We start from the raw sequence: 27,611 nt of genomic DNA on the forward strand, positions 1-27,611 counted from the left end.
CTTGGTGAGAACAAGAATATTGGAGACATGTTTTCCCTCAAAGGAAACGGGAGAACATTATGATGTAGATATCAAAGGAACAAAATAGGCCTAATAAAGATCTTTTCATTGTAGCAAACACAGGGAGTGATCTAGACATGAAAATACGGTAAACATAAACAAGGTCTGGGACAACACCGGGCAAGGCTTCACTGAAATGCGACACTGAAATGCTCCATGAGGCTTCTGCTTAGTGTGTATCAGAATCAGCATTAGTGACAACATGGGCACTGCCGGCTTGTTGACAAGCACTGGTGCTTACTGAGCTTAGCCCTGGAAGCCCTGCTTCAAATGAGCTCTTATGTGCAAACCTAGTATGTAAACAGATAAAGAATGTAACTGCCCTCCTCTGGATGAAATACAAGGCCAGGAGACATGGGGGGTCTGAAGCCACTCACCACCTTCCCCAGAGCCCCTGGGGAGGCCACAGATGACCCGCTGTTGAGTGTAAGAACAATGCTCACCTTGTAACTAGAGCTCACTGTCCCCATCTGGGAGGTAAAAAAAAAGAGCCCTTCCTCTCTTGCCAGCCCATGGTTACCCCGCCCAAAGATGCATACTCAGGTGGGAAACCTTTTGATATACAAAAGGGTCACTCTTGAAAGAAGGATTTGCAGAGAGCTGAGGAAGTAACTCAAGGAAAGAGTGTGTCTCTCAAACAACCTCATGGACAGAGAGCGAGGGCACAGATCCAAATTCTCGTATAAAACTGTGGGTTCTGAGACTGAAACTGACTGGGTATGTCCACTTTTCTGCCCAACTCCATTTTTAAAAAATTTCTTTAACCCCACAGAGTTTCCTGAAAAACCTACTATCTGTTGGCTTCTTCTAAAGGTACAGGCTGAGAAAACACTCATAAGGTTGCCACACCTCTTATATGATTGTGTTTACCAGGCAAAAGCCTGTTGTACAGAGCACTCACCTCCACTGAAGGACTCTACCTGACTTAATGAAAAATGCTGTCAGCTATTATTTTGCAATTTGATGGTCATTTGAGTATCTTCTTTGTACTATGCATGCTCTTTCAATTTAATCCTAAATAGGTATTAACAGCTCAGAAAAGCCCAGGCTACATTTTATGACACTCACAGGGTGAGGAGAAGGCAATGGCACCCCACTCCAGTACTCTTGCCTGGAAAATCCCATGGACGGAGGAGCCTGGTAGGCTATACAGTCCATGGGGTCGCTAAGAGTCAGACATGACTGAGCGACTTCACTTTCACTTTTCCCTTTCATGCACTGGAGAAGGAAATGGCAACCCACTCCAGTATTATTGCCTGGGGAATCCCAGGGACGGCAGAGCCTGGTGGGCTGCCGTCTAGGGGGTCGCACAGAGTCGGACACGACTGAAGCGACTTAGCACAGGGTGAAGACTCCATCTGCTCATCATCAACAGACAGAGAACACACCCTGTTGGTGTTCTGTGAGGCAGGTAGATTTTGGAACAAATTACCTGCAGAAGGCAGGCTTCCAGGAGATAAGCTACACACTCTGCCACAACAGTCACATGCAACTGAGGACAGATGCAGAATTTTAGCTGCCTGCATGCGAGCATGCTAAGCTGCTTCAGTCCTGCCCAACTCTCTGTAACCCTATGGACTGCAGCCGGCCAGGCTCCTCTGTCCATGGGATTTCCAAGGTAAGAATATTGGAGTGGGTTGCCATCTCTCCTCCAGGGAATCTTCTCCACCCAGGAATCAAACCTGCATCTCGTGTGTCTCCGGCATTGGTAGCTGGGCTCATTACCTCCAGCGCCACCTGGGAAGCCCGTTAGCTGCCTAGAAGCCTTGATTTCTTATGTATTCTTTTATGTCTTCAGAAATAGACATTTGCCCAACACATGACAGTAAGCAAATTACTGGCTACCTGGTCAGTGGTTAAACTGCAAGTTCAAACCCACGTCTCCTGCATTGCAGGCAGATCTTTACTGTTTGAGCCAGCAAGGAAGCCCAAGCTAAAATAAAGGGTTTCTCAAACAATAAAAGAAGGGGAAAAAAAGAAAATAGAAAATCCTCCTTGTTCTCTCACATTACCTCTTCTAGTAATATTATTTTAAAAAATTTTTTATTGAAGAATAATTGCTTTACAGAATTTTGTTGTTTTCTATCAAACCTCAACATGAATCAGCCATAAGTATACATACATCCTCCCTCCCTTTTGAACCTCCCTTCCATCTCCCTCCCCATCCCACTCCTCTAGGTTGATACAGAGCCCCTGTTTGAATTTCCTGAGCCATACAGTAAATTCCCATTGGCTATCTATTTTACATATGGTAATGTAAGTTTCCATGTTATTCTTTCCATACATCTCACCCTCTGCTCCCCTCTCCCCATGTCCACAAGTCTATTCTCTATGTCTGTTTTTCCACTGCTGCCCTGTTAGTAAATTCTTCAGTATCATTTTTCTAGATTCCATATATGTGTTAGAATACAATATTTATATTTCTCTGACTTACTTCACTTGGTATAATAGGTTCTAGGTTCATCTACCTCATTAGAACTGACTCAAATGCATTCCTCTTTATGGCTGAGTAATATTCCATTGTGTATATGTGTCACAATTTCTGTATCCATTCATCTGTTAATGGACATCTAGGTTGCTTCCATGTTCTAGCTATTGTAAACAGTGCTGCAATGAACAATGGGATACATGCGTCTTTTTCAATTTTGGTTTCCTCAGGGTATATGCCTAGGAGTGGGACTGCTGGGTCATATGGTGGTTTTATTCCTAGTTTTTTAAGGAATCTCCATACCATCTTCCATACTGGCTGTATCAATTTACATTCCCACCATCAGTGCAAGAGCATCGCCTTTTCTCCACACTCTCTCCAGCATTTATTGTCTGTAGACTTTTTGATGAGAGCCATTCTGATCAAGGTGAGGTGATATCTCATTGTAGTTTTGATTTGCATTGCTCTAATAATGAGCAATGTTGAGTATTTTTCATGTATTTGTTAGCCATCTGTATGTCTTCTTTGGATAAATGTCTGTTTAGGTCTTTTTCCCACTTTTCAATTGGGTTTTTTTTTTTTCCTGGTATTGAGTTGTATGAGCTGCTTGTATATTTTGGAAATTAATCCTTTGTCAGTTGTTTCATTTGCTATTATTTTCTCCCATTCTGAGGGTTGTCTTTTCACCCTGCTTATAGTTTCTTTTCGGAGAAGGCAATGGCAACCCACTCTAGTACTCTTGCCTGGAAAATCCCATGGATGGAGGAGCCTGGTAGGCTGCAGTCCTTGGGGTCGCGCAGAGTCGGACACGACTGAGCCACTTCACTTTCACTTTTCACTTTCATGCATTGGAGAAGGAAATGGCAACCCACTCCAGTGTTCTTGCCTGGAGAATCCCAGGGATGGCGGAGCCTGGTGGGCTGCCATCTATGGGGTCGCACAGAGTCGGACACGACTGAAGCGACTTAGCAGCAGCAGCAGCAGCATAGTTTCCTTTGCCATGCAAAAACTTTTAAGTTTAATCAGGTCCCACTTGTTTACTTTCGTTTTTATTTCCGTTACTCTAGGAGGTGGGTCATAGAGGATCTTGCTTTGATTTATGTCATCAAGTATCCTGCCTATGTTTTCCTCTAAGAGTTTTATAGTTTCTGGTCTTACATGTAGGTCTTTAAACCATTTTGAGTTTATCTTTGTGTGTGGTGTTAGGAATTATTCTAATTTTATTCTTTTACATGTAGCTGTCCAGTTTTCCCAGTACCATTTATTGAAGAGGATGTCTTTGCCCCATTTTATATTCTTGCCTCCTTTGTCAAAAATAAGGTACCCATAGGTGCATGGGTTTATTTCTGGGCTTTCTATCTTGTTCCATTGGTCTATATTTCTGTCTTTATGCCAGTACCATACTGTCTTGATGACTGTAGCCTTGTAGTATAATCTGAAGTCAGGAAGGTTGATTCCTCCAGCTCCATTCTTCTTTCTCAAGACTGCTTTGGCTATTAGGGGATTTTTGTGTTTCCACATGAATTGTGAAATTTTTTTATCTAGTTCTGTGAAAAATGTCATTGGTAATTTGATAGGGATTTCACTGAATCTACAGATTGCATTTGGTAGTATAGTCATTTTCACAATATTGATTCTTTCTACCCAGGAACATGGAATATCTATCTTTTTATGTCACCTTTGATTTCTTTCATTAGTGTCATAATTTTCTGTGTACAGTTCTTTTGTCTCCTTAGGTAAGTTTATTCCTGGATATATAATTTTGTTGCAAGGGTGAATGGGATTGATTCCATAATATCTCTGATTTTTCATTGTTAATATATAGAAATGTTAAGTGATTTCTGTGTATTGACTTTGTATCCAGCAACTTGGCTAAATTCACTGATTAGCTCTAGCAATTTTCTATCTTTAGGGTTTTCTATGTACAGTATCATGTCATCTGCAAACAGTGAGAGCTTTTCTTCTTTTCCAATCTGGATTACTTTTATTTCTTTTTCTTCTCTGATTGCTGTAGCTAGGACTGCCAGAACTATGTTGAATAATAGTGGTGAAAGTGGACACCCTTGTCTTGTTCCTGACCTTAGGGGAACACTTTCAGTTTTTCACCATTGAGAATAATGTTTGCTGTAGGCTTATCATATATGGCCTGTACCATGGTAAGGTAGGTTCCTTCTATGCCCTTTTTTTTTTTAAAAAAGAGTTTTAATCATAAATGGGTGCTGAATTTTGTCAAAGGCTTTTTCTGCATCTATTGAGATTATATACGGTTTTTATTTTTCAATTTGTTAATATGGTGTATCACATTGATTGATTTGCATATACTGAAGAATCCTTGCATCCCTGGAATAAACCCAACTTGATCATGGTGTATGAGCTTTTGGATGTGTTACTGAATTCTGTTTGCTAACATTTTGTTGAGGATTTTTGCATCTATGTTCATCAGTGATATTGGCCTGTAGTTTTCTTTTTTTGTGTTGTCTTTGATTTTGGTATCAGAGTGATGGTGGCCTCGAATGAGTTTGGAAGTGATCCTTCCTCTGAAAGTTTTTAAAGGAGTTTTAGAATAGGCATTAGCTCTTCTCTAAATGTTTGATAGAATTCTCCTGTGAAGCCATCTGGTCCTGGGCCTTTGTTTTTTGGGAGGTTTTTGATCACAGCTTCAATTGCAGTGCTTGTAATTGGGTTGTTCATAATTCCTAAGAACTGTCCATTTCTTCCAGGTTATCCATTTTATTGCCATACAGTTGTTCATAATAGTCTCGTATAATCCTTTGTATTTCCACACTGTCTGTTGTAACCTCTCCTTTTTCATTTCTAATTTTGTTGATTTGATTCTTCTCTCTTTTTTTCTTGATGAGTCTGGCCAAAGGTTTGTCAATTTTCTTTATCTTGACTAAAAGAACCAGCTTTCAGTTTTATTAATTTTACTATTGTTTCTTTCATTTCTTTTTCATTTATTTCTGCTCAGATCTTTATGATGTCTTTCCTTCTACTAATTTTGGGGGTTTTTGTTCTTCTTTTCCCAGTTGTTTTACATGTAAAGTTAGGTTGTCTATTCAATGTTTTTCTTATTTCCTGAGGCAGAATTGTATTGCTATAAACTTCCCTCTTAGAATTGCTTTTGTTGCATCCTATAGGTTTGGAGTTGTCATGTTTTCATTGTCATTTGTTTCTAGAAATTTTCTGATGTCCCTTTTGATTTCCTCAGTAACCTGTTGGTTATTTAGAAATGTATTGTTTAATCTTCATGTATTTGTGTTTCTTACAGTTTTTTCCTGTAATTGATATCTAGTCTCATAGCATTGTGGGTGGAGAAAATGCTTCATATGATTTCAATTTTCTTAAATTTACTGAGGTTTGATTTGTGACCCAAGATGTGGTCTATCCTGGAGAATGTTCCATGTGCACTTGAGAAGAAGTGCATTTGGATGGAATGCCCTGACAATATCAATGAGATCCATCTCATCTAATATATCATTTAAGACTTGTGTTTCCTTATTAACTTTCTGTTTTGATGATCTGTCCATTGGTGTAAGTGGGGTGCTAAAGTCTCCTACTATTATTGTGTTACTGTCAGTTTCTTTTATGTCTGTTTTTGCCTTATGTATTGAGGTGCTCCTATGTTGGGTACATAGATATTTACAATTGTTATGTATTCCTCTTGGATTGATCCCTTGATCATTATGTACTATTCTTCCTTATCTCTTAAAAAATTATTTCTTTTAAGGTCTACTTTGTCTTATATGAGGACAGATAATCCAGCTTTCTTTTGCTTCCCATTTGCATGGAATATATTTTTCCACCCTCTCACTTTCGGTCTATATGTCTTGAGGTCTGAAGTGGGTTTCTTGTAGACACCATATATATGGGTCTTGTTTTTGTATCCATTCAGCCAGTCTGTGTCTTTTGGTTGGAGCATTTAATCCATTTACAATTAAAGTAATTGTTGATATATATATGTTCCTATTGCCATTTTCATAATTTTGGGGGGTTAATTTTGTAGATCTTCTTTTTCTCTTGTATTTCTTGACTATATAAGTCCCTTTAACATTTGTTGTAAAGCTGGTTACGTGGTACTGAATTCTCTTACCTTTTGCTTGTCTGAAAAGCTTTTTCTTTCTCCATCAATTTTGAATGAGATCCACACCAGGTACAATAATCTTGGTTGTAGATTTTTTCAGTACTTTAAATATATCCTGCCATTCCCTTCTGGCCTGCTGAAAGATCAGTGTATGAGGTTTCCCTTGTAAGTTACTTGCTGCTTTTCCCTCGCTACTTTTAATATTCTTTCTCTGTGTTTAGCATGAGAGAGAGTTTAGTTAGTTTGATTAGCATGTGTCTTGGCGTGTTTCTCCTTGGGTTTATCCTGTATGGGACTCTTTATGCCTCCTGGACTTGACTATTTCCTTTTCCATGTTGGGGAAAATTTCAACTATAATATCTTCAAAAATTTTCTTATACCCTTTATTTTTCTTCTTCTGGGATCCCTATAATTCAAATGTTGGTGCATTTGATATTGTCCCAGAGGTCTCTGAGACTATCCTCAGTTCTTTTCATTCTTTTTACTTTATTCTGCACTTCAGAAGATATTTCCATCATTTTATCTTCCAGCTCACTGATTCATTCTTCTGCTTCAGATATTCTGCTATTGATTCCTTCCAGAGTCTTAATTTCAGTAAGTGTTTTGTCTCTGTATGTTTATTCTTTAATTCTTGTAGGTCTTTGTTAATTGGTTCTTACATTTCCTCCATTTTGTTTTCAAGGTTTTTGATCATCTTTACTATCATTATTCTGAATTCTTTTTCAGGTAGTTTGCCTATTTCCTCTTCATTTATTTGGACTTCTGTGTTTCTAGTCTGTTCCTTCATTTGTGTAGTATTTCTCTGCCTTTTCTTTTTTTTTAAACTTATTGTGTTTGAGGTCTCCTTTTCCCAGGCTTCAAGGTTGAATTCTTTCTTCCTTTTGGTTTCTGCCCTCCTAATGTTGGTCCAGTGGTTTGTGTAAGCTTTGTACAGGTGAGATTTGTGCTGAGGTTTTTTTTGTTTGTTTTGCCTCTGATGGGCAAGGCTGAGTGAGGTGGTAATCCTGTCTGCTGATGACTGGGTTTCTATTTTGTTTTGTTTGTTGTTTAGATGAGGCATCCTGCACAGGGAGCTACTGGTGGTTGGGTGATGCCAGGTCTTGTATTCAAGTGGCTTCCTTTGTGTGAGTTCTCACTATTTGATACTTCCTAGGGTTAGTTTTCTGGTAATCTAGGGTCTTAGAGTCAGTGCTTCCACTCCAAAGGCTCAGGGCTTGATCTCTCATCAGGAACGAACATTCCACAAGTGGTCTGTTATGGCATTAATGAGATTAAAACAAATACCCAAAAATGAGAAACCAAAGATGAACCCCAGACAAATGGCAGTTACAAAATCGGGCAAATAATAATTAAGATAATGGAATATACACATATACATATATACCCATAAGCAAAGTCAAAATAGTCCTACTAAAATAAAGTACAGTAGATTGACCCAGCAAAGAAAGGAAATCAAAAATTTTATTTACCAGTTAAGAACAAAACTAACTAAAGCACAAACTGGAAAACAAAACTAAAGCAAGGTGCCAGCTGGAGAATAAAGCAATGAAAATAAAACTAAGAAGTATGTCGAGAGGAAAGGAAAGAAACAAAAGAAAGAATAGATATGCAAAGTTAAATAGAGGTAGCTAAAGAAAATTTATATACATTAAAGATTAACTGCAAGGGGAAAAGAACATAGGAAAAGCAAGCAAAGGAATAAATGTAGAAAAAATAATAATAGGTTTAAAAAATTAAAAAAAGAGAAATGGAAAAAAGAAAAGGAGAACTCCACAGAACTGCAAAAACCCAACATAGAAGCAGAGATTTATAACAACAACAAAACATGTGACTGAGGGAAAAAAAAGCTCAAAAGCTTAATTAGATTTCATAGTGCCAATAAAATTGACAACTACAATTGTCAATTGTAGAAAAAGGGGATAAAAAGGAAAAAAAAAAGAAAAAAAATCCAAAAGAATCTATAGAACAAGTCAAAACATAAGAATAACAAAAGTTTTTCTTGAGTTACTGCTGTCAGAGTCCTTTCCCTCACTGGGAGTCAGTCCACCTCACCAACCGAGTATGCCCTGCAACTCTGGGCTGATCTCTGGACCTGCTGTGGGGGCAGCTCAGATTCTAACCTGGTCCTACTCCTGTGTGTTCTTGCCTCCAGTGTCCACAGCTATCAGAACCAGTGCGTTTTCTTTTGTGGGAGCTCTCAGCGTCCTTTTATATATTCCACAGATGCAGAGTCTGCCTAGTGGATCATGTGGATTTAACCTCAGCTTGTACAGCTAGTGGGGAGGTTTTGGGTCTTCTCCCTTAGCCACACTGCCCCTGTGTTTCAATTGTGGTTTTTCCACCTCTGCATGTGGTTCCTCCACTGGGGTTTGCTCCTGAGGCTGCCCTGGAGCACTTGGGTTTGCCCCTGTGAGGGCCAGGTGTGGAGGAGGAGCAGCTGCTTGGGTTGCAGGTTGAGTACCTGGCAGCACCAGGTACTCAGGCGAGTTGGAGGTTAGCGCAGCAGGAAATATAGTGCTCTAGAAGGGTATGGCAAGCAGTATTGGCCAATATACTGAAGCGACTTAGCAGCAGCATTGGCCAATATGCTTCGGTATTCTTGCCTGGAGAACCCCTCTGATAGAGAAACCTGGCAGGCCACAGTCTACAGGGTCACAAAGAGTTGGACACGACTGAAGTAAACCTGTGCACATAGATGCAAGACTTTTTCTGCCTGTGGCAGCTCTGCCCCCGTAAGAGTTGGGCGTGAAGGTGGCGTAGCTGCTTGGCTTGCAGGGACCCTGGCGGCACCAAGTGTGCAGGGACACAGACTGCCTCCACTGCAGGAGTTATGGCCCTATCAGCGTCTTTTTTCGAGCCTATTGTAGCTGGCGATCAGAAGGCCTCTTTGGCCAGTCTTTCTCCACAGCGCCCCCCTTCAGGCACTTAAGAGGGCTCCCTGCCTGGGGTCCTTCTCTGTAGATCGGCGTGTCAGGCACTTAAAGGGGCACTGGGTGGGGTCCTACTCTGTAGTTCAGTGTGTCAGGCGTTTGTTGGCCCGGCCTGTCTATTGTTCAGCTGCCGAAGCAGGCGTGTGGGGTGAGAGAGGCTATGGTTATGGCTCCACCCACTACGGGTGACTCAGCAGTATCGCCCTGCTTCCATGGCTGCCCGGCTTTCCTCCACAGGCATTTCCCACCAGTCTCCTCCCTCACATCCCCTTGATCTATCTCTCCTCGGTCAACAGTGGCCCTTGCCCTGGGTTTGCTCCACAATCCCTAAACTCCAGCTCCCAGCCTCTGCGCCTTCCAGGGGACCTGCATCCCTGTCCGGGTTATGTATGGCTGCGGCAAGGACGGACTGATTCTCATTCCATTTAGGCTGCCACAGATCAGCTGTTTCACTCTCAGCCTTAAATGTTTCTCCTCTGACTCAGATAACTGCCTCGATGTGGGGATCAGATCCCTGCTTCAGTTCCCCCAACCAACAAGGGCAGGTCCAGTCCTACTAACACTCCTGTTTCTCCCCCTAGTTCCTTCATCCTACCGAGTTTTGCATGGGTCTATGTATTCTTTTCCACTGGTCAGGTACTCCTGTCCATTCTCAGCTGGTGTTCTACATGCACTTCTGTGTCTGAAGGTGTATTCCTGATGTATCCATGGAGAGAGATGTACTCCACATCCACCTACTCCTCCGCCACCTTGTTCCTTTTAGTAATATCATTTTCGTAAAGGCTTTTGTTTTCCACATAGCCCATTTATGTGCAGTAGGTCTTTTAACCCTTACATAGTCCTGGAAGGCAGGTTATTACCCTAATTTTATAGATAAGGAAAATAAGACTCAGAAAGCAGAAACGACTTCCCCATCAACAGCCAGCCAGTAAGAAGCAGAAACAAAGTTCTCAAGCCACCGTTCTTTCTACGGAGCAAAGATGGCTCCCACGTACCTCCCTCCTGCTGTTTACCTGGTCTTTTCTTCTAATCACACTAACACCCCTTCCAGCACTGGCAAAAGTCTTTTGTTTCTTTCCTCCACCAGGCCAGCAGCGTACTGGTGCCAACAGCAGCCCCCACCACTCCACACCCATAAAGGGAAGACTGACTGGAGTCAAGGAAAACATCTCCAACCCAGCTCTCTCCCAGCCTTTGCTCCAGACCTGCTGCAGAAAGGAGGAAAGCAATAAAGAGAGAGAGAGAACGTGCACCTGTGCTGAACTCACTGAAGCTTACAGGCTCTCCCTGTTCATCCCAAGCAAATGCAATAACATCCTCATCAAACTGACTTTCACTGGATAAATCAACACCACCATGAGCCAGCCACTCATTTATTATTTGTGGATTTTAACAGGGACATTTTGATTTGGGTTCCACTGAAAAGCTGTGGTTACAGTGATGCTAAGAGGAATTAGGTGATGGAAAGGGAAAAACCTAAAATTATTCCCGGGATTTTTAAATATTAAATAATCTTCATGAAGTGCTAATGGAAAGCATCTGAGTTGCTAGAAGATATGAAACAAAATCAGGTAAGTCTATGTGTTTGACCTCTATCCTGGCTGGCCTAGCCTTAAATAACTGTCATGTCAAATGAACACAGAGGAATGGGTGGAGAGGGGAAGGGCTAATAGGATAAATCTATCACAGCACTTTACCTAGACTTTATGTAATTATTATCTTCATTTCTCATAAGGAAAATCAAGACCTGAAAGGATCATTAGCTTGGCTCAGAGACAAAAGTGGCAGAGCTGGAAGGAGTGTTGCTCTTGTTCAGTCGCTAAGTCGTGTCTGACTCTTTGTGACTCTGCGATCTGCAGCACAACAGGCCCCCCTGTTCCTCGCCGTCTCCTGGAGTTCATCCAAGTTCATGTCCACTGAATTGGTGATGCTATCCAACCATTTCATCCTCTGCCACCCTCTTCTCCTTTTGCCTTCAATCTTTCCCAGCATCAGGGTCTTTTCCAATGAGTCAGTTCTTCACATCGGTGACCAAAGTATTGGAGCTTCAGCTTCAGTAGCAATTGCTCCAATGAGTACTCAGGGTTGATTCCCTTTAGGATTGACTGGTTTGATCTCCTTGTAGTCCAAGAGACTCTCAAGAGTCTTCTCCAACAACACAGTTCAACATGCTTCAGTGCTCAGCCTTCCTTATGGTCCAACTCCTATATCCGCACCTGACTACTGGAAAGACCATAGTTCCTTTGCAAGGAGCTAAGTCTCTCCAATTCTAGTCTCTCCATCCAGAATAGATGGTGCTCTATTACACCATCTGTATTCCCCCATCTATACATTCCTTCGGAGAAGGCAATGGCACCCCACTCCAGTACTCTTGCCTGGAAAATCCCATGGATGGAGGAGCCTGGTAGGCTACAGTCCATGGGGTCGCTAAGAGTCGGACACAACTGAGCGACTTCACTTTCACTTTTCCCTTTCATGCACTGGAGAAGGAAATGGCAACCCACTCCAGTATTCTTGCCTGGAGAATCCCAGGGATGGCAAAGCCTGGTGGGCTGCCGTCTATGGGGTCGCACAGAGTCGGACACGACTGAAGCGACTTAGCAGCAGCAGCAGCAGCATACATTCCTTACAAGGAAGACAAGCCCAAGAGTTCTGAATAAACTAGAAACAACAGAGGCGTTTGAAATGGGTGCATCAGCCATTTCCCCTGAGTGCACAATTTGTGCAAAGGAGCTCCGAAATGCTTTATGGCAAAACTGTCCATACCAAGTTCACACACGCAGACAACATACACTGGACACTGCACAGTCTGAGAGAAACGGGGTACCTTCTGCCCAATGTATCTTCAGCAACCAGTGTATTAAAAAAAAAAAAAAAAAAAAACAGAAAACTTACCACTGCCCCACCATGTCGTGGTTTTCTCTTTCTTCTAATACTTAAAGACTTCAGGGGTTTCTGCAGCTTAGCAGCTGACCCCTGTGAAGATGGTGCTGCCTTCTCAAAAGAAGGTGGTGGTGGGATAACAGACACTTCCAGTCCAGCCAGAGGGAACCGTGTTATTTAGAAAAACAAGGTTTGCCACATACCACTCCAAACTACCATCTCACATGCTACCTCTGGATTTCAGCCACTCCATGAGCCCAAGGTAAGGAGACAAGGTACTGGGGAACCTGAGCCCCCTCTGTTCTTAGGCATTGTATTAATGCCTTTATTCTATCCAGAAAGGCACTACTGACTGCGAAGGGAATGAACTGGACAGTCAAATCCTGCCTGCCTCTCCCCTCCTATAACCCTGTGACTAAGTCGTGCTCCATCCTTCCTCACCTTAAACCACGGTGTCAAAACCACTGAGCCAGGACGTCTCTGGTGGCCCAGTGGTTAAGAATCCACCTGCCAACGTAGGGGACACAGGTTTGATCCCTGCTCCAGGAAGATCCCACGTGCTGCAGAGCAACCAAGCCTGTGCACCACATCTACTGAACCTGTGCTCTGGAGACCGTACTCAATACCAAGAGAAGCCACTGCAATGAGAAGCCCACCCTCAGCAACTAGAGAGGAGCCCCTGCTGGCCACAACTAGCGGAAGCCTGAGGCACAGCAACAAAGACCCAACACGGCCAAAAATAATTTTAAAATGATAATAATAAGCCAGAAACTTAATTTTTCACGAAGGAAGACATTTTTTGAAGCATTAGAGCCTGAAAATGCTGGGATATCTTGTTAAAAGGGACAGCTTTTTAACTTCTTAAAAGCATTTCCATATACTTCATTCTTGGGGAAAAACTCAAACTGGTCACACAAGTCTGCACTTCTTTAGGTGTGCACACACTCACACCGCTTACCGAAAGTAACTTCTCCTTTGCCAGCTTTGTCAAACAGCTGGAAGGCCACCATAAACAGAGCATCCGGGGCACACAGGACAGATTCAAATGCCACAAATTCTTGAAAGGATATTAATCTGCAACATAAGACAAACACAAAGCATAAAATCAGTAGCTTGTGAAAGATAAAAGCATACACAAATATACGGTAAGGGAAAAAATAAAAACATCACTGTCAAACACCAAAATTCAAACCTAACAATATGTATAAACACTTGGCATTCCCTTTTACACAGAGTGGACTGAAATAACAACACAGAAACTAAAAGACACGACAGATTGGAGGATAGGGTGACACATTAAATGCATTATAATTTCAAATGCAACTGTTTTACCCAACATACTACTTTTGTTTCAGGAATGTTGTTAAGATTCTAAAATTAGAGCTTAGACACTTTAGATTAATATGACAACAAAACAGCCAGCTCTGTCACTCATTCATACCTTTTCTACACCATGTAACATGGTTCACAAAGATTCACTCATTACTGGCATCTGCTGACAACATGCAGATTAAACTAAAGGATGACACTGGGGCGAGGGATAAAATCAGGATAAATTAGACATGAAATGGAGCTTCCCCAGCGGCTCAGATGATAAAGAATCTGACTGCAATGCAGGAGATCCAGGCCGGGCTCAATTCCTGGGTCAGGAAGATCCCCTTGGACTATCCCAATGTATCACTGAAATATTTCGATGTTTATAATACAAAACGGTGACAATATACAGTCGTGATGTACTCCTTTTCCTATTGGGAATCAGTCTGTTGTTCCATGTCCAGTTCTAACTGTTGCTTCCTGACCTGCATACAGGTTTCTCAAAGAGTCAGGTCAGGTGGTCTGGTATTCCCATCTCTTTCAGAATTTTCCATAGTTTATTGTGATCCACACAGTCAAAGGCTTTGGCATAGTCAATAAAGCAGAAATAGATGTTTTTCTGGAACTCTCTTGCTTTTTCGATGATCCAGTGGATGTTGGCAATTTGATCTCTGGTTCCTCTGCCTTTTCTAAAACCAGCTTGAACATCTAGAAGTTCAGGGTTCACGTATTGCTAAAGCCTGGCTTGGAGAATTTTGAGCATTACTTTACTAGTGTGTGAGATGAGTGCAATTGTGCGGTAGCTTGAGCATTCTTTGGCATTGCCTTTCTTTGGAATTGGAATGAAGACTGACCTTTTCCAGTCCTGTGGCCACTGCTGAGTTTTCCAAATTTGCTGGCATACTGAGTGCAGCACTTTGACAGCATCATCTTTCAGGAGTTGAAATAGCTCAACTGGAATTCCTTCACCTCCACTAGCTTTGTTCACAGTGATGCTTTCTAAGGCCCACTTGACTTCACATTCCAGGATGTCTGGCTCTAGGTCCCATCACTTCATGGCCAATAGATGGGGAAACAGTGGAAACAGTGTCAGACTTTATTTTTGGGGGCTCCAAAATCACTGCAGATGGTGATTGCAGCCATGAAATTAAAAGATGCTTACTCCTTGGAAGGAAAGTTATGACCAAGCTAGATAACATATTAAAAAGCAGAGACATTACTTTGCCAACAAAGGTCCATCTAGTCAAGGTTATGGTTTTTCCAGTAGTCATGTATGGATGTGAGAGTTGGACGGTGAAGAAAGGTGAACGCCAAAGAATTGATGCTTTTGAACTGTGGTGTTGGAGAAGACTCTTAAGAGTCCCTTGGACTGCAAGGAGGTCCAACCAGTCCATCCTAAAGGAGATTAGTCCTGGGTGTTCATTGGAAGGACTGATGTTGAAGCTGAAACTCCAATACTTTGGCCACCTCATGCGAAGAGTTGACTCATTGGAAAAAACCCTGATGCTGGGAAGGATTGGGGGCAGGAGGAGAAGGGGACAACAGAGGATGAGATGGCTGGATGGCGTCACCGACTCGATGGATATGAGCTTGGGTAAACTCCGGGATTTGGTGATGGACAGGGAAGCCTGGCGTGCTACGATTCATGGGGTCGCAAAGAGTCGGACACAACTGAACGACTGGACTGAACTGAATACAAAACGGGGCTTCCCATGTGGTTCAGTGGTGAAGAATCCACTTGTCAAAGCAGGAGCTGTGGGTTTGATCCTTGGCAGGGAAGATCCCCTGCCACTGAAGTGGCAACCCACTTCCGTATCTTGCCTGGAGACTCCCAAGGACAGAGGAGCCTGGCGGGCTACAGTCCTTGGGGTCTCAAAGATTCAGACATGACTGAGCAACTAACACTTTCACTTTCAGACATGAAAAGTGACACCAAGGCACTTGTAGTCTGGTAAAACAGATTAATACTAATCTAGACTACTATACAGGCAAGACGAATCATAAGACAGGCACCAATATGACGGTAACAGAATTTTGGTAAGAAATCAAGGAAAGCTTTGTGGAGCGGGTCTCAAAAATTAGTGAAGTTCTGGTGTGCAGTAGAAGTGGGGGAGGGGGTCACCTTAGGGGAAATGGTTGCAGAAAGGCAGGTGCAAAAAAGTATGGGAGTTTGTAAGGAAAACAGTGAGGAACTAATTTTCTCTGGACAGTAAAGCGCATCAGAGAACACTGTGGAATGAGATCAGAAGTTGAGAGATGTAAGTTTCTGAACAAAGTCATGATCTGATCAAATCTATCCATCAGGAAGAATAAAACAGGCCACAGAGGCTTTGACTTCCAACGAGTAAACAAATCCACGGAGGTTGTCTTAGAAAAGTTCTTCGCCAATGTTTTGTATTGTTGTTTAGTCACTGAGTCACGTCCGACTGTTTGCAACCCCATGGACTGTAGCCTGCCAGGCTCCTCTGTCCATGGGATTCTCCAGGCAAGAATACTGGAGTGGGTTGCCATGCCCTCCTCCAGGGGATCTTCCCATTCCAAGGATCAAACCTGCAGCTCCTGCTTTGGTAACCGGATTCTTCACCACTGAGTCATATGGGAAGCCCCATTTTGTATTATAAACATCCGAATATTTCAGTGATACATTGGGATAGTCCAAGTCTTGAGGAGATAGAAGGAGAAAGAACAGGAGTGGTTTCCTCTGTTTCACTGAACACTTACTTCTAAACATTTAATAGAGAAAACACATTTTTATACAGAGCACGAGCTACAAAGCTAACTTTGCTATTTTCCAGAATGTCACCTGATTATAATGATAATGCCACCAAGACAAGAAAACTCTGGTATGTTCATCAGACCGTCTCTATGTTGCTCACTACCGAAAACACAGCCTTCCAAACGCAGGGGAACATTCAGGAACAGCAGGTGCTATGGAAGAACACTCGCCCAGAAAGTTTTCTCCTCAACGGTACTGTCTGCCGCACTGAGAATCTCGCTGTGAGCGGGATGAGGCGTGGGTGGGCATGGCAGGGAAATGCCAACATGGAGGGGAAGGGTCTTGCCGGCCTGGAGGAGCTGACAGCCTCTGGGGGATGGGAGGTGGCCACAGGCATCTGTCTCCCCCAGAACGCAAGCTGCGCGTCAGAAGTAAACAGAAGACGAGATAAAGCATTCAAGGGCACAGTGATTTATACCGCCTGGAAGAATGTAGGAAGGCTCCACAAAGCTGTGGCATTTGAAAAGCAAATTTTCAAGCTGAAAAGATCTTAGAGATCATCGACTTCCACCTCCTCCTCTTACTTCTGAGAAAACCAGAAGATGTTACGGTTTGTGTGAGATGAAACGATTGGCTTCTGCCATTTTGGCCCGAGAACAAAGTATCCTGGTTTCCATTTGACTGAGACCGCATTCCAAATGGTACGGGAGGATGGAGAGGCGAGAGAAGGGGAAGGGGAGGGCGATCCACAAGGAGGAAAGAACTCCATACAGAGGTGATGACCAACGGAGTGTGCTGTGTTTGGAGAAGGACAGAGGCACTACCCACCCTGCATCTAGTGATCCTGCGGAGTCAAAGGGTGGTTGAGCTGTAATGCCAGCCACCTGTGAAGGCCTAGAAAGACCAGCTGGAGAATCCTTTCTTTTTTTTGCAGGCAGTAAGAAATCACTGGAGGTTTGGGGGTTAAAAAATATCAGGGTCAGATACTCGTTTTAGAAAAGGAACTGGGGTACAAGATGAATTTAACAGAGGAAAGATGAAACTTGGGGGGAAAAGATGAGATGGGGGAGTGAGCCTGATAGCTGGAGAGAGTAGGGGTCTAAACCAGAGCTGGAACACTAGGACAGCAGAAAGGGGAAAGGAGGGAAAATGCAACTGCCACAGGAATGACAGCACGCACGCAATGTAAATGAAGCTGCCCACAAGCGTTCACTCAAGGATGCACACACGCCCAGCTCCCTACCACGGAAGCACGTAGGAGAAACGTTGTTTCTGATTGGCTGCTTTCTTCTCGCCACCACCCATCACGGCCTGGGACCTCCTTGGAGCAGCACCGACAATCCCACAGCCACACACTCACCAGCTTTACCTTGCTGGCAGTGTGTCAAGCAAAAAATATTCACGTTCGCTAAATTACCCCTGCACCGATGGTAGTGAATTAAGACAAACCACAAAGTGTGAGTAGAAACGGTACGTCTCTTTAATGTGAATAAAGGAAGACTTAAATACCAGAAAAAAGAGAATCTCATCTCTCTTAGAATGGAATGGGAAACCTGAAGACCATCTATAGGGGTGAACAAAGCCTCCTCTGGCAACGTCAGAGTGGTTTCATAACTGGCCAAAAAATGCCTTGGTATTTTAGGCATGTTACAGATACCAAAAAGGTATGTAATTTGCTAATCCTGTTAGATACAAGTATCATGTTGATACGTCTACGTAGGAGGTATACAGATGAACCATGAAATAATAATGCTTCACCGTTCATCAACATCATTTTGGATTTTCAAGGTAATCTGACTAGAAGGCTATCAGAATAATTATATAGGACTTTATTTATTTACAGCGTGATATCTAAAAACATTGTGTGTGTGTGTATATACATATATATTTTTTCGTATAAACAGTACTTCAGTCTCGCTTTACAGATTTAATGGGATTATCATAAATTACAATAAAGGATCCAAGCTTAATCAATTTCAGACCTGGCTGGTGAGCTCACTCTCCTCCTTTTCTACTCTCAACTTCCCAAACTTCGACAGGGGTGTGTGAGTGCTCAATCACCTCAGTCATGTCTGCCTCATTGAGACCCTATGGACCACAGCCCGCCAGACTCCTCTGTCCATGCAATTTCCCAGGCAAGAATACTGGAGTGGGTTGCCATGCCCTTCTCCAGGGGATCTTCCCGACTCAAGGATTGAAGCAACGTCTCCTGCATCTTCTGTATTGTAATTGGATTCTTTACCACTGAGCCAACAGGGAAGCCCTGGACAGTGGTATATGCTCTCTATAATAAATCACACAGCTCTGACAACCTCTGTGACTGGTCTCTAAGGAACAGTCACAATGTGATATTGATGCTCACCCGCAGCACCTGACAGTGGGATACGGGTCAGCTGACATGGAAACAAACACAGAAGTCACATTTTCACAGGCCGACACCACTCAAGATTCAGGGAGAGCAGGTTTCCAGCTACACCATTTCATGGTTCTGACACGAGCAGAGAGTTTCGTTTTTTTTTTTAAAGCAAATCATTTTTGTTCTCCAAACCACCAGAGCTATTGTTCTTCTGAAAGCCATTTATAACAGCACCTACAAGTCCTTCAAAGTCTGGGTAAAACAGCTAAAGCACTACACACTGCTTTCACATACCAAGCCAAGGAGGAAGGGGATTAAAAGTGGAGCGCCTCTGCACATTATGCTTAGGATGATGTAAGACTGCACATCTACTGTGGACAGAGGAAGATACCAGAGGATACATATACCAAAATGATGGCAGTACTTCTTTTTTATTATTATTTATTTTTAATTGGAGGATAGTTGCTTTATGATGTTGTGGTGGTTTCTGCCATACAACAATGTGAATCAGCCATAAGTGTTAAAGTGTTAGCGTGTGTGTGTGTATCTCCTCCCTCTAGAGCCTCCCTCCGACCCCACCCCACCATCCCTCCCTTCTAGGTCATCACAGTGTCCAAGCTGGGCTCTCTGTGTTATACAGCAGCTTCCCACTAGCTATCTATTTCATACCCAGTAATGTACATATGTCAATGCTACTCTCTCAATGGGTCCCACCCTCTCCTTCCCCCATAGCAGTGCTTCTTTACAGTAGCATACTGTAGGCCTCCTCTCCTGCCCTTCTCATTTTGCAAGGGCTAGCTCTCAGATTGGAGAGACTTACAATAGAGAATATATACTGAAAATTATGGTATTATGGAAAAAGTCATAAGCAACCTAAGAGAAGTAGAGATAAACGGCTATATGAATTCAGAGGAGGGAAAGAGTACTGTTACACTGAGAAAAAAGAGGAGATGGAGAAAGTAAAATTAGGAACACATGGCATCAGAGGGAAGCTGTGACCACATGGTCCTGTAATATTGGTCTTAGAGAGCAGATGATCAAGTAGAGAGGGCAGGCAGGGGATGGAGAGACCGTTGACTCCAGTGGGGCTCTGGTGGCGGGTCTATGTGCTGAGTGCAGGCCCGTGCTATGAACACACAGATGAAAAGTACAATTTCTGCCCCAAACACCTGGAGTTCTGAGGTTGGGGAAGGGAGGGGCAGATGGTGAGTCAGGAACCAAGGAAAGAAGACTGGAGATGAAGAGCCACAAGAAGTGCAAGCATGCTAGAGTAACAGTAAGTGCAAAGGCAGGCATGGTGCTTGTAATAGCAGATAAAGTCTGGAACTTTTAGTGATGTGATGCTTTTGGGCTTCAGACCATTCGATCTGGCAGAAGAGTGTAAAGTGAATTGGAGGGAGAAGAGCCTGGATACGGGGAGACTGCTGGTTTTATCCAGGGAAGACTCCTGAAGACCTGAAGGAGAAAGAAAGGCTCCTTATGATAAGAGGATCGAAGTATATGGCACTTCGCTCTGCAGAGGACAATCCAACAGCACAGCAAGTCTTACCTTTTTTTTTTAATCGGAGGATAACTGCTTTACAATGTTGTGTTGGTTTCTGTTGTACATCTTCGTGAACCAGCTATAAGTATACATATGTCCCCTCCCTCCTGAAGCTCCCTCTCACTCCTCTAGGTTGTCACAGAGCACCAGGCTGAGCTCCCTGCATCATACAGCAAATTCTCATTAGCCACAGCAAGAGTCTGAACAATGCCCACACTCTTTGACACCACAATCCCACTTCTCAGAATCTACCCTAAAACTTAATCAACGGACGTGTGCAAGCTTAAACCTATAGGAATGTTAAAGCAGTACTGTTAACAGTGAAAAGAGGGAAAACAACCTCAATATGCAACAATGCATGACTGAATAAAGGACCATTCATACACAGAAAACCATCCAACCACTACAAACTGCAATAAACAAATGCGTGTCATTAAATAGAAAATCGGTTACACAAATTATATATAGACAACAGCCCATTTTGTTAAAAATGGACAAAAAATGATACACAAAAAGAATTTCAAGAATGAACACCAAACTGTTAGAGGTATCTCTAGGAAATTAAAATATTAGAAATTTGAAGGTTTTTTTCTTTTTGCTTGCCTATATTTTCTAATCTTTCTGATACACACATACTGAATTACTTGTGTAGTAAGAAAAAGAAAAAACAAATATTCTATGAAACAAAACAGCAAGGACCTAAACTTGGGTACTGGCAGAAGGACTGAATAAGATGGGGTGTGGGGGGAGAACTGAAAAAAGAAGCAAATGACTGTGGAGAGGCTCACACCACCACTGGCCATCCAAGGTGGAAAACCTCCAGTTCTCTTCCTCCCTGCTGTTGCTTATTCTTACTCGGCAGTAGCTTGTACCCCATGTGGTCCCTTTCATCTCTCGCCTGGTTCCTATCTCCAGGCCAACTCGGCGGCTATGAAAGTTTACGCAACTGCACATAAGGATCTGATCTCTTTAGACTTCAGGAAGTTTGGTCGTAGACAATGCACCATATCAAAATCCAATTACCAATTTTACTTAAGGTTCCTACCCACAAGAGTGCTTCGCAAAAATAACTTCTCCTTATAACCCTCTTCTGTGTGTTACAACAGAAGCTAAACAATTGCACAGGATTAATGGCAGAGATAAAAGTAAAATCTAACTCCAAAAACTGGGTTCCAACCACCAGACCACCCAGGTTCAAATGTCTGTTCATCAAGAGTTTCGGCCTCCATGACTTGAACATCATTAATAGCTTTGGGGGTTTTCCAGTCTTTTACCTCCCTCCTGAATGCCTGGCAAATATACACTGTTCAGGCCACCAGAATATTTGTACCCTACACTTACTATATGCCAGGCAATGCTCTTGGCACTGGGGATAACGTGAAAACAAATACGGTGGACAGAATCCATGTCCTCAAGGAATTTCATTCCACTGGAGAAGGGAGGCAATGAGCACAAACATACACAGATAAAGATGAGATGGTTCTAGATCAGATAACAGTTGTGTAGAAGATAAAACTGAAAAATGCATTAAAGTAGTGCTTCTTAGTCCTGGCAAGCCTATTTAATGGACATGAGGAGGGATCAGATCAATCATCTTTTTGTTTGTTTTCCTATAAACTTTTTATTTTGTATTGAGGTATAGCCGATTAACAATGTTGTGACAGTTTCAGGTGAACGGTGAAGGGACTCAGCCATACAGACACATGTATCCATTCTTCCCCAGACCCCCCTCCCATCCAGGCTGGCACACAACATTGAACAGAGTTCCATGTGCTATACAATAGGTTTTCATTGGTTATCCATTTTAAATACAGCAGTGTGTACACACGTTTGTTTGTTTTTTAAACTTCCCATGCAGCTGAGCTTGAGAACAATGGGGCTAGATGGCGAGCAAATGCCTCTTGGGGAGGAGGCATTAAGATCTGAATAATGAAGAGGAGGGAGCATGGGAAGAACTGGAGCAGGGGTATTTTGGTGGAAGAAACCTCACTGTGAAGTCGGGCCCTACCACCAATCTTGGCAAGTTCCCAGCGCGGGGGGGTGGGGTGGGGGTGGGAGGGTGGGGGTGCAGGGTGGGGTGCAGGCAGAGAGAGAGGGATGAAGGAGGGTGCAGGGCACACAGATTGGATTTCATCCACACACCAGTCATGCTGGTGGGTCCTCAGCAGGGAGAGTGATGTGAGCTCCTGGAAAGAACACTCAGGACACCTTGGAGCACGGACTGCAGGTGAAGCAGCGAGTCCAGTTTCAAGTGGCTGCAGTGGGTGAGACGGGGGTCATAGCAGAAGAGTGAGAAACGGAAGTGGTCAAATCCAGGATACGTGCTCTAGACAGAGCTGGCGGGCTTGTCCCAGAAGTCAAAGCACACAGCTTTTAAAGCCCCGGAGCAAGTCAGGTGTGCCCTGGGGACGCCCGGTGGCCTGAAGCCACTAGAGCAGCACAGGCTACTAAGGATATGAGATCTGCTACTTGAGCAGATGATGGAGGTCATAAATAAAGATTTTATTCAATAGCCAGTAGATGGTTAGTAAGTACACAAACTGAGCTGCAATAGCCCTAAGCATATAAATTTAAAGCAACTGTTAACACTCCCTAGAAAGAGACAATGAGTTATGACATCATTTTATAGTCTAAAAACCAGTTATATATGGAATCTAGAAAAATGGTACTAATGAACCTATTTGCAGGGCAGGAAAAGAGACACAGAGGACAGAGGTAGAGAACAGACTTGTGGACACGGGGCAGGGGGATGGAGGAAGAAGAGGGTGGGCCGAATTGAGACAGTAGCACTGACACATACACACTACTATGTGTAAAACAGACAGCTGGTGGTAAGCTACTGTATGGTACCGGGAGCTCAGCCTGTGTTCCATGGTGACCTAGAGGGGTGGGATGGAGTGGGGTGGTGAGGGAAGGCGGTTCAAGACAGAGGGGCTGAACCATACTTATGGTGGATGCATCTTGTTGTATGGCAGAAGCCAACATAACATTGGAAAATAACATTGTAAAGTATACCCCAATTAAAAAAAAGTTTTTTTAAATCAGTAACAAGGTAGAAGGAAGCTGGAGTTCCCCTTTGCCTAACTGGCAGCATGATTCTGCTGGGCAGGTTGGAACAGACCTCCTTTCCTCATCTTTCACAGGTGCCCTACAGTCCCATTTTCTTCCATCTTCACGCACAGGGAGCCATCTGCAGCCACCCTGGCTCTGACACCAGTTTGGCATTCCCAGGAGGGCATCTGTTCTCGGGCCAACTGGGGTCCCCAGCTCCACCATGCATTCAGGTTGAAGTCTCACGGCAGCGTTTGCCAAGGGGCTATTTAAATTCATTGGCTGTAATGAAATCTGGCAGATTGAATATTGTTCAAACAAGCACACTACTGTCTGGCTTCACAAACCTATTAAAGATTTTATTAGCAATTTTACTGTATTGTTATCATGAATTTAGCCTATAAATACCACTTCTGCATGTATCAGGGTCCCCATATTGCCAAAAGAAGATAAATATATAGGCTCTTGTAACTGTGAGCTTAACTCGGTAAGTGATATGCCCAAACTTCCAGATCTACCTGTCTGGCCACTGCCTTGCAGTTCATTTCAAACAGCATGTGAGCTGCCCAAGTCTGACTGTGCCAAGTACTGGGGTTAATAGAGGGTGTTCTTATATCTCCAACATTTTCTTCCTTATCAGAGGGATCAAACATGTTTAACAAGTATGATTAATCCCTGTTCTACTCTACTTTTGCTAAGAGTTCATTCACTTACATACTGAAAAGTATGTAACCTACACATCCTATTTAACCTACACATCCTCTATACCCCATTGCTTCTTTCCTTCCTTGTTAAATAATACTGCCACAAGGACCTCAAGAGAACTGTCTGGCCACCTCCCATCTTTCAACCTTTGAGTTATAAAAATGTTCTAATCATGGACAATCCCTATAAAAGTGATACTATGTCAAGAAAAAGGATCACCACAAACTTTGTAAAACTGAGACAAATCATATTCTCTATCTCCATAAGATTCTATTCTGTTTTTTTTCTAAATAAATCATTATTTTAAAAATAAAACCTAAAAAGCTTATCTTATTATATTACATTGTATCTATTCTGACTAGTTATCTATATGGAGAGATTTCAACACGGTATACCACAAATATTCTTTATTTTCATTATATCACAGGGGCATTTTGAGTTCTGGCCAAAGACTTTTATTCTTTTAAATAAAAAGTGTACTCTGTTCATGAGAATATAAATTGGTGCAGCCATTGTGGAAAACAGTACAGAGGTTTCTCAAAAAATTAAAAATAGAATGACCATTATGACCCAGCAATTTCACTCCTGAGTATATATCTCAAGAAAAAGAGAACACTAATTTGAAAAGTTATCAATGTTCACAGCAGCATTATTTACAACAGCTAAGATAAGGGAGCAACCTAAGTGTACATGAACAGATGAATGGATAAAGAAGAGGTGACTGATACACAAAGAATGAACTACTCAGCCATAAAAAGAGTAAAAATTTTTGCCATCTGCAGCAACATGGGTGGACTTGGAGAATACTATGCTAAGTGAAACAAGTCAGACAGAGAAAGACAAATATTGTATGATATAACTTATATGTGGAACCTAAAAAATACAACAAACAAAAAAAGAAAAACAAAAGTACAACAAACTAGTGAATATAACAAAAAAGAAGCACACCCACACATACAGAACAAACTAGTGGTTAGCAGTGTTGGGAGAGAGAAGGAGTGAGGTGAAATTCAGGGGTAGAGGACTAAGAAGTACAAATGATCATGTAAAAACGAAGCTACACAGATATACTGTAGGACACAAGGAACATAGCCACTATTTTTAAATAACTAAAAAGAAATTAAATTATTAAAAGATTGATGAAAAAGAAAATAAAAGAAAAAGTGTACAAAGTTACCAAAAAAAAAACCCACTATAAATAACTCATTTTAAACTGGGGATCGTCTATAAAGGGGAAAAAAGTTGGAAGACAGAAAGACTTAGTAAAAAAGGGAAAAGTAGTTGCTGTAACTATATTGAAAAATCCATTTGGGTAAGAGATGGGAATACCAAACCACTTTACCTGCCTCCTGCAAAACATGTATGCAGGTCAAGAGGTAATAATTAGAACCAGACATAGAACAACAGACTTGTTCAAAACTGGGAAAGGAGTATGTCAAGGCCGTATATTATCACCCTGCTTATTTAATTTATATGTAGAATACATCATGCAAAATGTCAGGCTGGATGAATCATAAGCTGGAATCAAGATTGCCATGAGAAATATCTGTAACCTCAGATATATGGCAGAAAGTGAAGAGAAACTATAAAAAGCCTCTTGATGAAGGTGAAAGATCAACCCTGAATATTTACAGGAAGGACTGATGCTGAAGCTCCAATACTTTGGCCCCTGATGTGAAGAGTCAACTCACTGGAAAAGACCAATGCTGGGAAACATTGAGGGTAGGATGAGAAGGGAACAACAGAGGATGAGATGGTTGGATGGCATCATTGACTCAATGGACATAAGTTTGAGCAAACTCTGGGAGACAATGAAGGATGGGGAAGTGTGCTGCAGTCCACGGGGTCACAAAGCATCAGACACAACTGAGCAACTGAACAACAACACCAAAGTAGATTTTTTTAAAAATCTAGGTTTCTGAGATCTTCCCTAATTCTTTTAAGGCTGGATGAGAAGGCTTTCAATGCCATTTAAATGGTTAATGTCTAAAAATAAAAATAAAATAAAAGGGACTTCCTAGCAGTCCAGTGGTTAAGATTCCATTCTTCTAGTGCAAGCAGCACAGGTTCAATCCCTGGTTGGGGAACTAAGATCCCACATGCTACACAGCATGGCCATAAATTAATTAATTAATTAAATAGCAAATTAAAAAGGATAATGGGGAGATAAAATGCAGATAAGCCTGATAAATCAGTAACTGAAAAGTCAGCAGGCATATGCATTGTTAACTAGCATTTTTTAAGTGACCTCTATATACTGGTCTATCACTGCATAAAGTAGCCGGTTAGCTGTCAGATCACTGCGGAAATCAGTACTTTAAATGCTTCCAGTAGACTACATGCCACCAAACCCTTTGGAATATCCAACTTTAGCCTCCAGTTTGGTTAGTACAGTTGAGAGCTGAAAAGCACAAAAGCAACCTGCCCTCCAGAGACTCTGTGAGCACCTATAGCACAGCAGACAGATCAGGGAACAACCTTCTCATGCATACCTTTAGCAGACATCCGTGCTACCTGGGTTTCCCAGGTGGCTCTAGTGGTAAAGAACCTGCCTGCCAATGCAGGAGACGTAAAGAGACTGGGGTTCAATCCCTGGGTTGGGAACATTCCCTAAAGGAGGGCACAGCAACCCACTCCAATATTCTTGCCTGGAGAACTGCATGGACAGAGGAGCCTGGTGGGCTACAGCCCATGGTGTCACAAAGAGTCAGACATGACTGAGCACGCATGCACTGCATGCCACCTGTGGGGTCGCAAAAGAGTCAGACACAACTTAGTGACTAAACAACAACATGTTACCTGTGAGTGTTTTTTGTTCAAATAATATTTTAAAATACCAAAAGCTGATTGAGTCAAATCATTTTGTGATTGCAACACAATGCCTTGTTCTCAATGAGTTTTGCTGATCTCTGGAGCAAGGTGACAATTAAAATGATACTTGGAACCAAATAAGAGCATCTAAGTAAGCACTGACATACAAAAAGTGACAAGAGCAAATGTGCCACTGGCTGGCATCTGCCAATGCAGCAAGTGCCCAGCTAGACACACTGTGACTAAAAAGCAAAAAACTTAATTTTTTTAAAAAATATGTGAAATCAAGTTTTACTGATTCCCCTTTGAAAAACCTTATCAGTTACTAGGAAATATTCTCACATTTTTCTTTCAGTTATGAATTTCACATTATGCATACACACAATAAGCTTTTATGTTGTGATCAGAACATAAGCCCTGAGCACAGCAAAAAATTCAGTGGCTGAAATGGCCTTTATCATATTTTTTTTAAATAAAATTATTCATGGTGTGTGCAAGAAGAAACAGAAATACATAAGCTTGAGCCAGAATATCACATGCACACACAAAAAAGCCAACATTAATATCTGCTGTGCCAGCTGAATTCAAATTAACCTAATTTTACATGTTAATTAAACCAGCTATTTTCTTCTTATTGTATTTTTGCTTCTTAAATAGTAGAGTCTACAAGTGGTTCCCAACAGACTTGTTCCAATAACAATGACGTATTCATTTACTTCTATTATGACCACAC

The 27,611-nt window shown here is 42.3% G+C and overlaps 1 protein-coding gene and 1 long non-coding RNA gene across 7 annotated transcripts in view; one reads left to right on the forward strand and one right to left on the reverse strand.

The window, feature by feature from the left end:
• The window catches only part of SLC25A13 (solute carrier family 25 member 13), a 240,920-nt gene that overhangs the window by 147,925 nt on the left and 65,384 nt on the right, over positions 1 to 27,611 (reverse strand). For all 6 annotated transcript variants that reach the window (XR_014066092.1, XM_081531535.1, XM_081531534.1 and 3 more), the window contains exon 4: positions 13,341 to 13,456. Coding sequence is in view for 5 of the 6 variants with exons in the window: in XM_081531535.1 (XP_081387661.1) it covers positions 13,341 to 13,456 (116 nt within the window). In the remaining variant the exon portion in view is untranslated. The remainder of the gene's footprint in view (positions 1 to 13,340; positions 13,457 to 27,611) is intronic.
• On the forward strand, positions 9,585 to 18,386 carry LOC145522682 (uncharacterized). The gene is made up of 3 exons (XR_014066095.1): positions 9,585 to 9,647; positions 10,587 to 11,070; positions 16,492 to 18,386. It is a non-coding gene; the product is annotated as an uncharacterized LOC145522682 (long non-coding RNA).

Source organism: Giraffa tippelskirchi, chromosome 10 (genome assembly GCF_054371585.1).
Source record: "Giraffa tippelskirchi isolate mGirTip1 chromosome 10, T2T-mGirTip1v1.2.pri, whole genome shotgun sequence".
Taxonomy (NCBI): Eukaryota; Metazoa; Chordata; class Mammalia; order Artiodactyla; family Giraffidae; genus Giraffa; species Giraffa tippelskirchi.